Source organism: Accipiter gentilis, chromosome 13 (genome assembly GCF_929443795.1).
Source record: "Accipiter gentilis chromosome 13, bAccGen1.1, whole genome shotgun sequence".
NCBI classification, from domain to species: Eukaryota; Metazoa; Chordata; class Aves; order Accipitriformes; family Accipitridae; genus Astur; species Astur gentilis.
Window position 1 is genome coordinate 18,578,548 of NC_064892.1, and position 17,817 is coordinate 18,596,364.

A 17,817-nucleotide genomic window follows, 5' to 3' on the forward strand; every position below is an offset into this window, starting at 1 on the left:
GCTTGGTTTGTCTGGAAGAAGTATTAGTAGTTCTTGGAAAAGAGAAGCAGGTTGGCAATGCCTAGCCAGGAAGAGGAAAGGCCTGCGTTCAGGGTGGGACCTGTGTTACTGGAGATGGTGCATATATTTAAGAACTAGAGTAAATAGTAATTCTTGCCAGAATGGAGAGTTAAAACACAGGTTACAAGATACGCTGTGGTATTTGAAATTGAGAAGGAGGTTGCTTGAAGACAAAGTAGCTTGGGTTAACTGTGGGGAGTCCTATAAACAGTGTTCTACTTAAATCTCCAGAAAAGTCATATTTCTGGTGACTCACTAGTGACACGCTTAGGTTTTTCCACTGTAGAAGCACATGCTCTTTTAAGATTTATCAACAGTGGATTTAACATCATGTACGTTTTTTAAGTAGGAGCAGATTTGGGGAGGGTAATGAGGTAGATTTGTATTCCGACTTTATTTGTGAAGCCTAGCAATAAGGAGGGTGAGGAAGTCCTTTTTGACATATCCTGAGTCTGTGCACCTTTTGGAAGCTGTTAATTCCTTGTCTTCTATGCCAAAAATGCCTCTGGTCCTTCAGCTCTGTACCTTCACCAGGTTTGAGCTTTGATCTAGTTGCCTTTATCCCACAAATTTGGATCCAGCAGAAACACATGCATAAAACTTACCATTTATTTTATCCCTGCCTTGGGTTTTATTGTGCCTTGGACCAACCTGCTGAAAACTTTCTGGTGTCTAAAATCTCTCTAGACTGTTGCAGTGTGTAAGTTGCAATCTGCTACCATTTTGTAGTGGCTTTGCAATATTTTATTTAGTATTAAATATATTCTGCCTTTACTGTTTTCCCTGTTTACTTTTGGTGATAGAGTACTTGTATATTGGATGCTCAGTGAGATATAAATCTCAATAGTCTCAGCAGTTTGTTTTTTGTGTATATGAGGTCTCATGGCATTGAAATACCTTAGAAAGAGAAAAGTCCTTTGCTTAACAAAATGGTGTTGTATGTTTATGTATACAACCCAATGACAGAGATGCTTAAATATGTGCATATATTACATCCATGCAATCACTCTCACCCCTGTATTTCTCCACACAGCTATTCTTTTACAGGTTTATGGCAAATTATTTGACTGGTGAAATGATTTTAAATATTGCCTTTGATTGGATCATAGCAATTAATATTCTCTGGTAGATTAGTTACACTGGCATTCAGTGCCAACTCCCATTCTCTGTGAACCATAGCCATGCTGGGTGCAGTTAACTGCTCTAGCCATATAGTCCCATAAAATCTCAATAAAATCTGAAAACTGTGGAGTATGGGTAATCTTGCTATAAATTGTAATAAAAATTACCCCTGTAAGACTCTATATTCTGACAATTACGTTCATGGATACTGCTGCTTTGTACATAAAGTTTTATGAAATAAATCGACCAATTCTGCTGCCCCAACCAGACACCAAGCTGTTTTGATTAAAAATCTGATAGGTGCGCTCAGAGCGTTTTCTAATGCATAAAGTGCTTATAATGAACCTTAAATAGGAAGAAAAATGCCATATATGTGCTTCATATAGTATGGACCAGCTTAGGAGGAGAAAATCATGAGTACCATCATTCCTGTGCATTTTGTTAGGTCCATAAAGCCAGGATTTGGTTTCCTAAAACACGTTAAGTAAACCTGAGTATAACACTTAATCTGTGAGGGCATAATTTCAAATAGCTCCTGTACATCTGCGTCTGGAAGTGTTGCTTCCACTGTTAAAAACCCGCAGCAGTCTCTCTGATGTTCTCCTTTGATGTTCTCCTGCTGGGGAAATCCACGCTGGGCTCCTGTTCTCTAAAAAAACTGCCAAGAAGGGGGATGTTCAGTTTCTTCAGATAGCGAGCTATGGTGTGAGGCTGGGCTTGCACAGTTGTAAAACCTGTTTTCCAAGAGTAACCGAGAAGGGTGAAGATGAATCGGTCCTTCTACTTGGCATTTGATCCACCCAGATGCATTTTTTTATCAGAGGAATATGAAACAGTGACAGTTTAAGAAAGAGCAAAAGAAGTCTGTGTTGGCCAGCAGTTTTCTTCTTGGGATATGTCTGGTACCAAACTATGCCGTATGCCAAAAGTATAGACCACAGTTATGGTTTAGAGACTACAGTATTCATAACTGTTGGCAGATTATTGGTTTTAATGGTGATTACCGTGTCCCCCTGTGAATTACTTCTCTTCCAAATTTGCCCACTAGGGTCCTGAGGCCAGAAATCATTTTCTTCAGCGTCGCTGCTAGGAACCGAGGCACCTCATTGGCATTAAGCAAATAGTGGCAGGCAGGGAGAGAGTGGGAGCAAGCTAGGTCGTGCAGTGCTGTTGCCATTGTCCCATCTTCAGGCACTTACTGAGATCCCCCGGACACATTTGCTCCTTTCCCAGAACACCAAGTCATGACAGAGTTGCATGGCAAAGGCTACTCCCCTCCTCTTCCCAGCAAGGAACGGGTCCACAGTGGCTCAAGGGGGCACCGAGCCACTTTCCTCTTCCAGGGCTGGTACCCCAGCACCCGGCAAGAGGAGGGAGGTGGGCTCACACTGCTGAATTCTCCATTCGGTCCACGGAGGCAGGTGGACTCAACACCCTGAAGGCACCCATCTCCCTCTGCTGGCTGTATGGAAGGGTTGGGGTGGTTGTATTTGCAATGCAGGTGCCTGAAGGCAGGAGGAGAGAGAGGCTCTTCCCTCCCCTCCCACTGTCACCCAGCTCCTGAGGTTCAGGGCTCCGAGGGAGGATGGGGACTGATAGAAACGTTAGGTGCTGTTGGGTCATGGGATCATTGCGAGTGGCAGATTATTGTTATTAGGTTCAAACTACTTCTTTTGCAGTGTCTCTGATGCTGCCAGATTAATAGCATATTGTGCTAGGTCACGAGTGCCATAAAATTTTCTTAACCGTATTTTCTAATACTGTCCTTATAGGAGTTTGGCAGCAAATGTCACTTTGTTACTTCAGTCCTTCATGCTCTGCAGACACACAACCTGTGTAACAGCAGTACTAATGAGATTCTTGTAAATGTTAATTTTGGGGTGTGGGATAGTATTTAGTTTTCCATTCCAAAGGGAGGTAAGTGCAAAGCAACCATTGCTTACAGCTAATCTTCTTTTACCTGCTGTATGCCAGCACACACCGGAAGCAACTGGAGAGGAGTTTCTGAGAAGGACATTTGGCAACAGCAAACATGACTCTTTTCAGCTTGTTTGAGGTACCTCACATTTCTGCATAATTTAAACTTCCATTGCAATAAAAACCTCTGGCTATGTTTGCAAGACCAAACACGTCACCCAGGCGTGGATCAGAACCAGCAAGGCCAGAGGGGCCTCCCCACCATCCAGGCTGACGTCTCACCTAGCACAGGTCTTGGCGTTCTCCCTGCTGCAGACCTGTGTAACCCTGCTTGTGGCTGGCAAGTCTAGTGGGTGGATATCAGGGCCACTTGGAAATCCCATCATGAGCAATCATTTTGATTAGTGGGTTGAATAGTAGGCATCCTTCAGAGAAAGCAGGGTGGGAAGTTTAATCGGTGAAACAGAAGCAAATGGTCTCTGAATTTGGAAATCCTTTCAAAAAGCAGAAATAGATTTTTAATTATTTTAAGAGAGCAACTAAGTGTAATTCAGGTTTTATTATGTTGTGGTGTATCAACAGGCCTACATGCATGTATGTTTACAAAGTTATTAGCAGAGAAGTTAATTTAATGCAGAAAACTGAGGTATTAAGATAAAATGAGCCAGAGGCTTCAATATTTCAGGATGCTGAAATTTTCTCTCTCTGCATTCACACCAGCAAGGATCGTCTCATAATGAGTCATTTCGGCATTAGTTAATACTACGTGGCTTAGCTATAAAGAGAGGCAAAACTCCTGATGGTTACTTAGTTTTCTCCTGCTCTTAAATATTTAATTCATCTTTAACCCAAGGGGCTCAGATTTGCCTTTAAATCAAAGATAGTGTGTAGATGTGAAACTACTTCTAGTGGGTCTTTGTGAGCCTACTGAGGGGATGAGTTTTCATCCCTTTCACTCACAGGGAATTTGACTGGATAAAAAAAAAATCAGGTTGAGTAAGTGGTGATAGCAGTATGTTAATGTATGACCCTTTTCACCCCTGAGAGGGCCCAGATTCAGGCCACCTACTGCAGGCATCCAACTGCAGGATTTTTGGCGGTGCTTGGCCTTGCCCAACCAGGTCAGAGCACTTGAGCTGCGTATCCCTAAATAATGGCTGGAAAGAAATGAAGTGATTAGGATATAGTTGGGTGGAGCCTGAATATGACAGACGGGAGACAGCATTTACCCATCAGCCTAGTAACCCCAGCACTTGTGTGAGAGGTGAGGGGTGGCATGCTTGGGCTCTCACCAGCCTGGAGAGATTTAAATCCGCAGTCCCCCCCTTCCCAAGAGATGCCCCCGTGCAGACAGGAGCACAAGTTCAGGGAGTGGAGAAGGAGGAAAATGCCCTGATGGCGTGGCCCTGTGCTCAGGTTATTCCCCTGGGAAGGTGGGGGCTATGTCCTGTCCCAAGGGGTTCAGCTGCCCTTAGCAGGCAGCAGGCTGGATCCTTCCTGGAGATTTTGCTTCCATGACATGGCTAATCCTGTACTATGTAAAAAATGACACAGCCATACGCCAGAAAGAAGAAATTCAATCAGTGCTCATTAGAAAGTTCCTGTGCAAGTTTAAATCTGTTCCAGAATTGTAGAAGGGACAATTTTGTCCTGAGAAACAGGATCAGGTATTGTCTGGCCCCCCCAGCCAGTATAAATTTTAAAGCCAAGAAGCTGTTTAGTTCGATAGAAATAGAAGCAAGCTTATATCAGATCCAGATCAGATTTTTTCCTACTGGAAACTGACAGTTGGCAGATACAATATTAATGATGGTAGACCAAGTTCTGGAGTATTTACAGGCTGGTATGCATCTTACATGAGACCCATTTGCATGTCTTACCTTAAAACAAGTGCAGAGAGTGAATTTGCTCGTATGGCCGAAAGGGAAACTCCTTTTTGGTACAGTTTGGCAAAGGGGACATTGAGAAGTGACTGCATATATGTGCATGCATCAAGAGCAATTCTCTGTACACTCTTTCTCGAGGCTAACAGGGATAGACAGCGATGTGGCCACTTGCAGCCTTCAGCACTTGCAGATGTTCTTAAATAACTCTCCTGGCTCACCAGTCTTTTTAACATGGAGTGCTAACAGCTTCCTTCTGTGGCTCCTGTGCACTCTTTCTATGACACCTTTGTCCCACAAAAGCAGTCTCGACTCTTTTTGTTTGCCTCGCCTTAGCCTTATTCACACCTCACAAAACCACCCCAATAGCTCTGTTGGACAAATCTTGTCTTTCAAGAGGAGTAGCAAGGGCAAGAAAACCAGCTCATTTTTACAGCCTGAGCTTTATTAATTAAATGTGTCTGCCTGTGATCAGGAGGACTTGATTCAGTGACCCAGCTGGATCCCTTCTGTACCAGTAGTCTTAAGTTCAAGGAAATGCTTGGTCATCAGAGCAAGGTATAGCACAAAGTGAGGTTAAAATGCACTGGCATGTTTTGTGGGCTCTTCTCCACCTTGCTTGCCAATCACTTTCCATTGCTCACTTGTCCGCCACCTTTTTCAACTCATTTGCTAAATTATCTCTTGCCTGCATCTCTTCATTCTCTCCAGTTTGATGTTCATTAGGCCAGTAATTACTCTTAATTCAGTGTTTATGAACTGCCGCTGGTATTTATAAACCTTGGTGCCAGCAGATCGACAGTTGTTCTTAGATGTCCAGAGAAAGTCAAAGCTGTTGACGTAAGTAGGAGTCATGAACTCTGAATGTATAAAAATCCTGCACTGCAGTTTGCACACTGTAGTGAGTGGTAAGGAGGAGATATCTGTTAGGCTTTCAGCCAGTTGGTTATTCACATGGCTCATTTGGGGGAGGAGAATAGCTTTAAAGTCTGTTTTTCCCTGCAGCAGCTGCAGCCATGCTGATGAGAAAACAGGGCAGTTTATACCAGCTGGCAGCAGCAAAGCTCAGCCTCCTGGTTAGTCACCTTGGCTCTCCAGTGCCTCAGCCACCCAAGTCTGCAAGCTGAGAAGAGGTCACAAATGGAGAGGGAAACAAAAAAGGATGTATATGTGGGCTGATATTAAAAAATAAGGGAATAATCCCTAGATCATTCTCTAATTTAATTATCATCTTTAGTTAGGTTCACTGCAAAAATATAACAAAAAATGTCCTTGAATTGCCCACCTTCGAATTTGCCCACTGATACGTTTCTGTTCCTCGCCTTTTGTTCTCACCATGCTCATGTGTCGCAGCACCTCGTGATGTGCTCAAACATTGGCATCTGGTGGGGCAAACCATGCCCAGTGGGCCAAATGGTGCCTAGGTGCAAAAGCACAACCCCATTGGCAACGTCGTAGCTATGTTAGGAGTATGCAGAGTAGGATTTAGCTTGCCAAGCAGAAACAAAAAGAAGGTAATTGAGAGTTGTCATCCTAGCACATTCCTCTGGTAATCTAAAACCAACACTAAATATCATAGGAGTCTCAGTAATATCTTAAGAGCTGGTAATCTGCAATAATAATGAAACAACGTGGCTTATAAAGAACAAAAGTATGTAAGATTTTTCATATACATTTATACTGTGTCTTTTTATGTAGGTGTATTCACGCTTAAGTGATCAAAATTGGTGTATAATAACTCTGTTACAGACTGAATTATGTAACAACTTTTGTGATTTCAAGTTAGGCCTAGGTTTAAACGTTAAGAAAGTTTCTGAGCTAGCTACTTAGAACTTTTGCTGTAGTGCAAGTCAGATTAAGCCACAGTTAATACAAAGTATTGCATACATAGTTTTTTGTTACAATTTGAATTTTATTTACAAACATGAGCTTTCAGAAAAGCATCATGTATAGCAACATGTAAATATCGGGCAGATACAAACATATAACTTCTTGTAACAAGATTGACTTTAAGAAAAACTGAAGTAATGAAGTAAGTAATAATAATCTCATACTTAAAGTTGCTTTTAAGAAGGAACATTAGGGAACAAGGCAGAAGTAGTACTTTTTTCCAGATAGTTGTCTGGGGCTAAATCAGCTGGCTAGATGGTTCAGTTTCGCTTAAATCAAATACTAGATTATCCCTAATGTTCAGGTACACATTGAATACCATCACATGTAAGTGGTGATTCTAAGAAATACACTCAGAAACAATTAAATGTTTTGAACAATTTCTAAGTTGCTCTACATTTGTCTCATGCAGGCCATTGTTCATTGTCAACAGTCTTTGCTTTGATAAGTAAAAGGTGTTTTCTTTACCATACATGAAGAAATAATAAGCAGTCCAAATGTAGCCAGTATTACTGAGGCACCTGAACTGTGCAAGTAGAAAGTAATACTGTACATCTGTAAATGCACTGTGCTTCCAGAAGGGGTTGTCGCATCAGCTTACTGAACATATTTTAATAGGGGTTTTTTTTATGAAGTTCTTTAACATTAAAAAAAAAAATGCAGCTGAAGGGTAGTTATAATCACTTACTGTTCTTTTACTCAGAGGTGGTTCGCAGCTAAGACATAAATTAAAATTTAAGACCAGCTTTCCCTTGAGTCATCACTCATTTGGGGAGTGCTTTCTTTTCAAGAGCCCAGTTATCCATCAGTGCTACTGTTATGGCTGCACAGCTCCTGGAGTTTCTACAGCCCTCCCATTTTTCAGTGTAACTCAGTCACTTTTCTAGAGTTAGTGAACATGGTAACATAAGAAACACGGAAAAATGGGAAATTGAACTGTGACTTTTGGAGCCGCTCTGTAGCTGTAGGTCCACTGAACTGTTCATGGTCTCTTAAGGGAGCCTGTTGTACCTGTTGTCCAGGGCTGTGGTTAGCCAGAGTTGAGTAGGAAGGACAGCTACCTTTCTTGAAAAGCACGTCGCAAGACCCAGGAAGCGTCCTGTCTCTGACACAGCAATACAAGAAAGCACAAGCTAAGAAACTGCAGCAGTTAGGTCTTTAAATAAATAATCTTGGATTCCCCTATTTCACCTGACCAAACAAAGTAAACATATTTTTAAACAACTCTCTTCGCCCGTGTTTCTCCTTCCCGCTCCTTCCTTGCAGGGTCAGGCATCTCTCCAGCTTTGCTTTTTACTCCAGCTGCCTTCAGTGTCTCTCAGCACCTATTAATCCTACATGGTATTTCATGAGTGAGGAGGAATGCCTCTTTCTCTACATGACCTCTGAAGTTTGTCTCCGGGTCTGTCCCCTGACACAAGCAGCCCCCACGTCCTCTCGGGACTATCCCAGTCACATTTGTGCCCCATAGTCCCCCCCATGCCCATCTCCAGGTTTCCTCCCCCTGCCCATATGCAGTTTGTGCTTTCTTCCTTTTGGAGGGCAGCAGCCAGGATAAGAGGGAAGGCGGGTAGCCTACCTTTCTGCTCTCCTCTCCTTTCTTGTCTCTTTTTGGCACAAAATGTAACCCTGGTGGGTTGATCTTGGCCGGCTGCCAGCCACCTACCAGCCACTCTTGCACTCCCTCTCCTCAACAGGACGCGGGGAGAAAATAAGGTGGGAGAGCTCATGGGTCGAGATACAGACAGGGAGATCATTTACCAATTACCGTCGCAGGCTAAACGGACTCAATGTGGGGAAAATTAATTTAATTTTTGGCTAATTAAAAGTAGATTAGGATGGTGAGAACCACCCCTGAAACGCCTTTCCCCAGGCTCAACTTCCCTCCTTCATTCCCAGCTCCTCTCCCTCTCCCTCCCAGAGCGGCGCAGGGGGATGGGGAATGGGGGTTGGGGTCAGTCCCTAGCAGCTCCTCCCTGCCGCTCCTTCCTCCTCACGCTTTTCCCCTGCTCCGGCGTGGGTCCCCCACGAGCTGCAGTTCCCATCGGGAGAGCCCGATCCACGGTGGTCTCTCCGTGGGCTGCAGGGGAATGAATCTGTGCTCCGCCGCGGAGCACCTCCTCCCCTCCTTCTCCTCTCCCCTCGGTGTCTGCAGGGCTGTTTCTCACACGTTCTTCCTCTCTCTGCCCGTGTGACTTTTTTCGGCCCTTTTTGAAACCTGTTTTCCCCGGGGCACCCCGGCCTTGTCTGTGGGGCTGAGCGGTGCCCTGGGGTGGGCGGGTTGGAGCCGGCTGGAGCCGGCTGGAACCGGCTGTGTCCGGCATGGGGCAGCCCCCGCCGCTCCTCACAGGCGCCGTGTCTGCAGCCCCCCCGCCACCAACGCCTGGGCACCTGCACCGTTGCCATACAGCATGGATCCTCTAAGCTGTGAACGGACAAAACAGTCCTGCAATTCCTGATCTTCAGATGTTCGTAAGACCTGAGACTATGTGACTTTTCAAAAAAATCTGGCTAAGCCTAACTGACGTCCATCACCTGAAAGTTAGTTGCCTGGGTAAAGTTACATGCAGTGGAGGGAAGGTTCCTTCAAAGATTGACACCAGTGTTGAATTGAGTCAGAAATCAGGACAACTGTTTTTTTTCAGATGCCTGAATTTTAGTTGACTGGAGTGACATGTGTCCCAGCCTGGTATCTCATGGTGAACACTCAGAATCAAAGATTGCTCCTGAAATTTTGCTGTAAAATTTACTTTCGAGTGTGCTGTGTTGTACAAAGCAGATGTAGCCCTTTCTCCTCACTTTCTGAAGACAGGCAGAGTAAGTAACTTGAGGGTAAACAGAGTTTTTGACGGATATTATATATGCAGTTTTATTCAGGTCCGCCAAATGCATTGGTGTAGCCTGTGTGCATTTGCACGCCTGCATGCCATTGGAAATGCTTGCGCCTAGCTATAACACCGCTAGGTGACTTTGCCAGTCCGTCACCTGGTTTGGGAAGCTCAGCACAAGCGGTGCCATGCAGCCCGAGCAAGTGGATGTGTTGTGTGCCCTGATGTTGTTCTGGGATGAGATTAATTTCAGCACGCTCATATTAATCCATTATATGTCTCTTTCCAGCACAAATGGACCCCCGAGGCCTATCTCCCAGACAAATTAAAAGTGACAGTGATGATGACGACCTGCCAAATGTGACCTTAGATAGCGTTAATGAAACTGGATCTACAGCGCTCTCCATAGCCAGAGCAGTACAAGAGTAAGTATCACATTCCCAGAGCAAGATGAGTGTTGCTGAGGTGTCCGTGGACCATTGGAGGCACCGGCCCTCGGTGGCACCGCAGGGGTGTCCCACCAGCTGTGGGCTAGCACACCTACCAGCATCCCTTCTGTGTAGCTTTGTTCCCTTGAGGAAGAGATGGCTGTATCTCTCATGTCTCTCTAATTCTTTTTTCCTTTCTTTCTCTCTGCCCCCATTATTAGGTAAAGTTTCAAACTGGAATTGTTTCTTCCCCTTTATTCACTTGCAAAGCTTGCAGTGTTTTTATATCCTCTCTAAAGGGAGACCAGGTTAGACTTTCACTCAAAAACCAGGAATTTTTTTCTTGACTGACAGCAGAATCAAGAAGTTCATTCTAGTTGCTGTCAGATAGGAACTACCTACATTTCTCCTGAAGGACAGTGTCATTGAAAGGAAATGAGTAAGGGGCTTTGAACAGTTTTTCCACTGCTGTTATTTTTTCTGTGTACTTGTACTCACTAGACAGACAAATAAGTTCTTAATTTAATGTTTGTATTGCTTGTTTGAAAAAAAAAAAAAGGAACAGTTTATCATGAACATTAGCAATTCTGTAGATGCATGAGCTTGCTCAGTCACTGTAGCAGCTGGAAGGGAACCAACTGTGAGGTAAATAAGTATTAATATCCCCATTTTATAGGTGAGGAAAATGAGGTTATGCGTAAAGGTCACCCTGTAGGTCTGAAGCAGAGCTGGAAATAGAACTAGAGCCTCCAGGCACTGAAGCCTGTGCTAGACCCACAAAACAACACATTACTTTATTTGAGAGGTTCAAAATATGGGCATTCTGGACATTATTAAATAGGAAAGGATATAATAAAGGCCATTAGACATTGTTATTATATAATTTATTATAGATGCATTTTAAACATCTTAACATGGTATCTAAAAGTAGTTAATGTTTTGCTTTGTTTTCCTGGCCATCAATAGCCAAAGGCACTGATGTTTCTAAGCCGTGTTTGAGGAGGAACTACTTTTTTTGTGTTTTCATCAGACATCTGCTAATTCATCTTCTAGTCAAGCACAGTAACTGTGATCCTCAAACCTATATTCCCCTTAAGCAGAGAGGGAGGTCTTTATGGGCAAGGCAAGGTGTTGGCTCTCACTGTAATTAGCATGGTTCCCTTCTGACGGTGATAAAGGAGGGGAAGGTTTCTTCACTAGTGACACTATTGCTTGATAGACAGTCCTAGCACATATTTTGAATTCGCTAGTTACAACACCAGGCCCTGAAATGCGAAGTATTTTTTCCTCAGTTTATAGCGCACATAATAAGCCTGAATAATAAAACAACCTGTCATGATTTTGCACTAAATAGTTCTGTCTAATTAATGAAAAGAGGAAGCATGGGTCGCTAGCAAATACTTTTAATATATAACTGGCAGGCAGATACTGTTCTCTGTGATTGATACTGCTTGAACACTTGGAGAATTGGTCAAACCATGAAAAGCTTTTTTAGCTTTTCCACAGTGCATTCCACAGTTTGTGAAGGTAGATGTGTTGAATATTACTTGGCTGGCTCTGGAGCTTAAGAATTAAATTAAGAAATTTAATAATATAACATCAACTCATCCTTGTTACAGGTTTTATTTAAACAGTAATCTGTTAGTTTATTTCAAAAGCCCCATTAGGAAAACCTAATTTGACTGTGATCTGCAATTTGTCTTCTTCTTTACTTCATTCTCAGTCACAGACACGACACATACAGCTGCAGAGCTGAAAAGAGACATTAGCACTTCACTCAATCCATTTCTTTCTCAGTCTATAACATAGTGCCTTACAGGAAGGATCTATTCTGAATTTAGGCATCTAACATGTACCTTAATATTAGACATTTAGCAAAGCAGACCACTGAAAATAAAAGCCTGCGTTCTACATACCCTTGTTGGGGAGAGGAAGGTGCCTTTCAAGCCTTCCAAAGGGAGATCCTGTGTGCTCAATTTCAGCATCTAAACTTAGCAGACAGGAATTTCCTCTGAGGATGTGGAAAGGCACCTACTGTTCTGCTGAATAACCAGGCAGCGTAGGGGCATGCATAGAAAGGCTGCTTCAGTAGGCAATAAAGCATAGGTCTAAGCTCAGTGCCTAAGTGAGGCAGGCTGGACCTCAGAGTCTAGAAGACTGTCCCACAGAGTGTGTTCTTTCTTATGTGAGCTTGTAAGCTCGCTCTTGTGAATAGTTATACAGTTAACAACAAAAAATAACTTTTTGCATATACTGGCTGGGAAGTACAGCATGGCATCTCCAAAGAGATGGCAGCATCTTTTCCTTCAGTACCAGATTGCTGTTGTGGAACCTTGTCTTTGTTAAACAAAATACCAAGACTAGTTTGTAGATGGTGGTGGCAGGTGCAAGACAACAGTTGACCTTTTTCTGGTTGGTTTTCAGACATGTTTTAAATTATCCTGTATAAGGATTATAAATATATATATGTATGTATATATATTTGCCTATTGCCACCTATTCTTCAGGAGCAATGGGATTTCAAATACCCTGTGGTGGATATTTGCTTTGGGTGGGTCCTGTACAGCCCCTCACACAATATGTGGGGCTGCAGGGTATTGCCTTGGTGAGGCTCCTGACTTTCCCTGTGTGCTGTCTGTGGGGTTCAGGGTTTGTCTTGCCTAGTTAGACATCTGCAATGTAGGTATCTGCATCTGAGCTAGTTATCTCGCCTCCCTGAATGTGGGCCGGAGAGCAGTTGGCGTGTCCAGGCGGTAATTCTTTTGACCTATTCTAGCTGTCTAATTTAGGGAGAGAGAGAGACTCAAGCCCATGAGTGCTCGTTCCTCTCCATTGACTGCAGGCGATGCAGACAGCTGCCTGGGACACACGTGTCAGCACTGCAGATCTCTGGTGTGAGGTGAGGGGACGGCAATCCACGCTGCCTGACTGGGGAGTCAGTGTGCCAGAAACTGGGAGTGACCAGACGATACTGAATGCTCCAGCATCTTCCCTTGGATCTAAATCTGCAATGCCAAGGTTTTAACCACAAGCTGAAGGAAGTAACTAGCTAGTGTTTGGGGGGGAACCATTGTTTTAATAACAGCCATTTTTAAGCTTCTTGTCTTGGAAATTACCCTTATGTGGCTGGGTCACAGGACAGTTTGGAACACCTATATGAAAGCTTTGCTTTTCATGTCCTCTAAAACTGGAAGGCATCTGCCTGTGTTGCTGCTTTGTTTCAGGTCCACTATATTCTCAGAGGAAAAAAATTCTTACCAGTAAAAATTGTGACAATCATACACTTAGAGCCATGTGTTTGGCATTAGTTCCCATTTACTTAAACAGAATGTGATTTGCTTGCATATTTGTAAAATAACCAAGTATGACTATTTTTTCTCAGGGAAATTGCCTTCTTGCTGCTAGCTTTGTATTGGCTGAGCTTCCAGACTTCTCAGTAGTTCTTTTGTAATGACTTCATAGTCCTTCTTCAGTTCAGCAAACCCAATCAATAATGTAAAGTTATTGATAAACAAAGTCATTATTTCAAGCAGGGTACTTTAGTGAAATTTCTTTATGTGACAGTGCTGCTTTATGGCAGTTGCTATGCCTTACAATAATACAGACTAAGAATAATTTATTAATTTCAGATAATATGCTCTGGCTGATAATACATATTGCAGCAGTATGTAGATTTCAGTGGGCTTTGCACTGTAAGCAGCATTTCATCCTTTTTGTAGCGTGTTTTACAAACTCATTTTGACATGTAGCTCTCTAACAAAGAGCAGATTTGCCTCTATATGCCTGACACCACTGATGCTTATTACACAACAAGAATAGCATCATATATTCAGGGTCAAATCTCAGATACACTCTAGAAATCTTTATGAAGCCAAGGGAAGAGAAGGCATTAGTCAAGCCCTAGAAGACCAGTAAAACTTTTTATGGGCCCCTCTCAGAGGCAACATGCTGTTCCCTCAGCCTGGCAGCCCTGATGCAGTGGGGCTCAGGAGCCATCTCCATGGTACATGGCAATGCAAACCCTGAACAGGGCATTCATCTCCTTCTCTCCCTGCACACTTATTTTATGTTACTTTACAGCATGCAGCTCTCTCTGCCTGAACATGTACAACGTAAGATCTCCTGCTTGCTGAGGGCAGAAGCAGGAGAGGCAGAGGGTGATTTTTAGCATGAACTTTTGATCAGTGTATTGGTAAAAATCCAAAGATCCAGAAATTCCTCCTTCTGTCTCTAGCCCTTTTTCTCCTTAGGCATTGTAGGCAGAGGGAACCCCTTTGACAAAATCGTTTTTTCTTTCAAATCATGTCAAGGAAAAGATGGACTGCGCATATAAACTGATGATGGTCGCTTATTTTTCTGAGGTAACGGAGAGACAGAAAATTCAGAAAGGAAATCCTGAATACTTGTAGTTATAGCTGCGGTTAATTCATAGAAATGTGATTTGTCATTTGGGTGTGACCATGGTGACCTTTAGAGTGAACTCTTCTTTGCGCTGAAGCTGGGTGCCACTGAGTGCTTGTATGAAAATGAGATTAGGGGCTTTGACCCTACCCCCATTCTCTTTGGCTGCATTATGTGATTGATACATTGATGCTGATGTGATCATCTTACTTTATTTTTAAATTGTGCTGGCTTTTATTGCAATACTGTGGAAGATAGTTTTGGATACTGCACTAGTGAAAAAGAAGTTCCACAGCAGACAGACAGCATAGCCACGTTATCAATGTACTCTCTTAAACTGGTATGTATTTTTTGAGTCTGAATTTTTCTCCTTAGATCTTTTTTTCTCCCTCCTCTTCTTCAGTGTAAGTCAACTTCTGTGGTTGATTTTTATCTCCTTTCAGGTTTATAACTGTGTTCCCATCAGCCATTCATTTTCTACACTGATATTGTCTGTTTTCCTGCTTCACCTGCAATCATTATTACCATTGTGTTATTCATTATAGAGAACTTTCACCTCAGTTTTTTCTTCTACTTGCAGACAAATACTTTGTTCTGAGTCTCCAAGAAACGTAAGCAAGGGTGTTTTGGCAGTACTTGCGTGAACTTTGCTTCTCTCTTCTCTGGTACATCTTCCCTCTGTGAACAAATGCTCATTTTAAAACTGGCACACAATTGAATGGTGATTTTACAGATGGCGAACTGACTAGTGCTGGTCTGGAATTTCTCAATAAAGCATTTTTTTTTTCACTGGAGAATGCTAATGGGTCTAAAGCAAAATAGTGGGAATACATCAGTTTCAATTTTACTGTTCTCATGAAGATTTGCCAAGTCTGGGATGCATTTTTCCATTGCAGTAAAGCTTTAGAGAAGAAGGTTGCATGGTTGCTGCAATGCTCACGGTGGGAAACTGGACCCCACACTCAGAAAGCAGAACTGCCTATGGGCTTCCCACCTCCCCACAGGCTCTTATGCAGTGGAGCTTCTCCTCAGCTTCCTCCAGAGTCACTCTACAAACTGAACTGACTTATTAAACTTTAATAGAGAGGTGTGTATGCAGATACGTAAGCGGAAAACACTGGTGATGTAGAGCCCTTACAGGCAGGCAGTCATCTGTATTATGGTTGATGCCCCCACTGTGTCATTATTTCAGGGATGTTTCTGTTCTAGCTTTGTTTTATTTTTTGTCAGCGGTGTCAGATGTATATTCTGTGGCAGAAAAGAAAAGGTATCTGCAGTGAAAAGTGTTGCTGGTTTGGAAGTTGGCTAATGACCCAAAGGCACCGTTGAGCTGGCAGAGGTGTGCTGTGTGTCAGCTAGCTTAGGGAACCTCTGGGCAGTACTGGACTGTCCAGTTTGGACATATCTGAACCCTGCAACAAGGTTCATCTCTCACAATGTAATCTATCTAAAAATTAGGCTCAAGTATTTGGGATTTCCTCAGTGGAGAGATGTGCATACTTCTAGGTCCAATAATCTTATCAGTTGTGATCATCTGTCTTTTGGAGGTGCCTGCCTTCCCCAATGGTTATAAAGGAGCCTGCACAAATGTCTTAGGGAGAGCGATAAAACTTAACATTGCTGAAGTTATATGTGAGCAATCCCCCTCTGTGATTTTCTAAGGCCATGCTGGAATTCTGTGGCTCAAGAAGAAACTGAAGAAGAACATCTAAACTTTGAGCCTGTGCAACTACTATAAGTGTGATTTTTCCTACCTACATGCAGTTCAGATGACTCGCTAAAGAAGTACTGACTTCTTCTACAATGTATTTATATGGCACTTTACAGACTTTCTTCTAGTAGAATTTAAAGTCTCAGAATCCTCTGTATATAAAAATGAATGTGCCTAAAGCTGTACTAAGGACGACTACTGCAAGAGCTTGACAGCCCTCTATACCTTTGGGAATTGCTCTTTAGGCACTAAACTGAGCCTTTGGCTTCAGTAATCCAAATGCACCTATACTATTCAAAAAGGTTCTTTTTCTTCCTTTTTTTTTTTTTTTTTGCATATGTAATATTTTACCCCCAGAAAAGTTTAATAACTTGACAGTTGGGCAGTAAAATCAAAGGATGCCATTCTGTGCATGCACAGAGATTTTAGGATTTTTGGTGTGGAAATTTACCGGTATATGTCCCAGAGCCTTTTGCCAGGATAACAGATTCCCCATCAGCCAATGTTCATTAGGAACAAGTGCCAGGTGGATGGCAAATGTAAATCAAAAGCAGCTTCTACAAAGAAATTGACGTTGCCGCCTGCTTTGAAAGGATGGTATTACTTAAATGACAGTATATTAGGAGATAAGGATATTGTCAAATTGTTCCCTGAAGAAAGCTAATTTGACAATAAAAGTGCTTTTACCTTGGTCTACACAAAATTATGTTTTCCTATCTCCCCTATAACAGTAAGTTACCATGACTGTTGAGTAGATGAATCTAGAGCAAGGATGCATTGCCATTAGGATGTCTGTTCTCTTCTTTTGAATCACTTTGAAGTGCTAGGCATTGCTCTTCAATACATATTTTATCACACCATTGCAAGGAGTAATATTTTCCTTTTAAGAGAAATATTGAAATTAAGTGCATAATAAGCTGGAAGAACCAAGGAATCCTGGCTCTGCTAAAGTCCAGAAGAGTTTTACCATTAACTTCACTGGGTCTAACGATTAATCTTAAAACTGTAACAGAAGTCTGGATACCAAAAAGAAAAAAAGTAAATCAACACTTAGGCTGTTTTGGGGACCAGGCTGTTTTGGGGACCAGCATAGTGCAGCAAGAGAGTTATTTGTAACAGGTATGGATTCATAGATACCGTTCTGTATGTCTCTTTCAGTACCTTTATCCATCACAAGGAAAGTTTCAAAGATCTTGTTTCCCTTCAGTTCAGTGTCTATATTGAGTTGTCTCATATGATTGTCTTCTCAAAAATAGATGGAATTTGTTAATTAATTTAAATTTTAGTCTAAGGAGTGTCAGTCATTTCAAAGTAGTTATCAAACTTTGCCATTACTGGGAATTTACATTACTAAACATGTTTACATAAATGTGCTTTGGAATAAAATGCCCCAAAACAATAGTGTATGATTATAATTCATATAGCACTTTTTATCTTTGGAGTGCTTTGCAAACATTAACTAATTAAATTGTACAGGTCCCTTGTGTGTTCAAATATTATAATTACCCGCAGGTTAGTGACTTGCTCAAGGCCATGCAGCAAAGCAGAGGATGAGCTGGGATCAGGAATGTCTGCTT

At 42.4% G+C, this 17,817-nt stretch overlaps 1 protein-coding gene across 5 annotated transcripts in view; it reads left to right on the forward strand.

The window, feature by feature from the left end:
• KLF12 (KLF transcription factor 12) overlaps positions 1-17,817 on the forward strand; it is a 250,959-nt gene that overhangs the window by 160,971 nt on the left and 72,171 nt on the right. For 4 of the 5 annotated variants that reach the window (XM_049815883.1, XM_049815886.1, XM_049815885.1 and 1 more), the window contains exon 5: positions 9,990-10,125. In XM_049815883.1, the coding sequence (XP_049671840.1) occupies positions 9,990-10,125 (136 nt within the window). Of the gene's footprint in view, positions 1-9,989; positions 10,130-17,817 lie in introns of those variants that run through there. The other variant, XM_049815887.1, reaches the window with a different exon arrangement.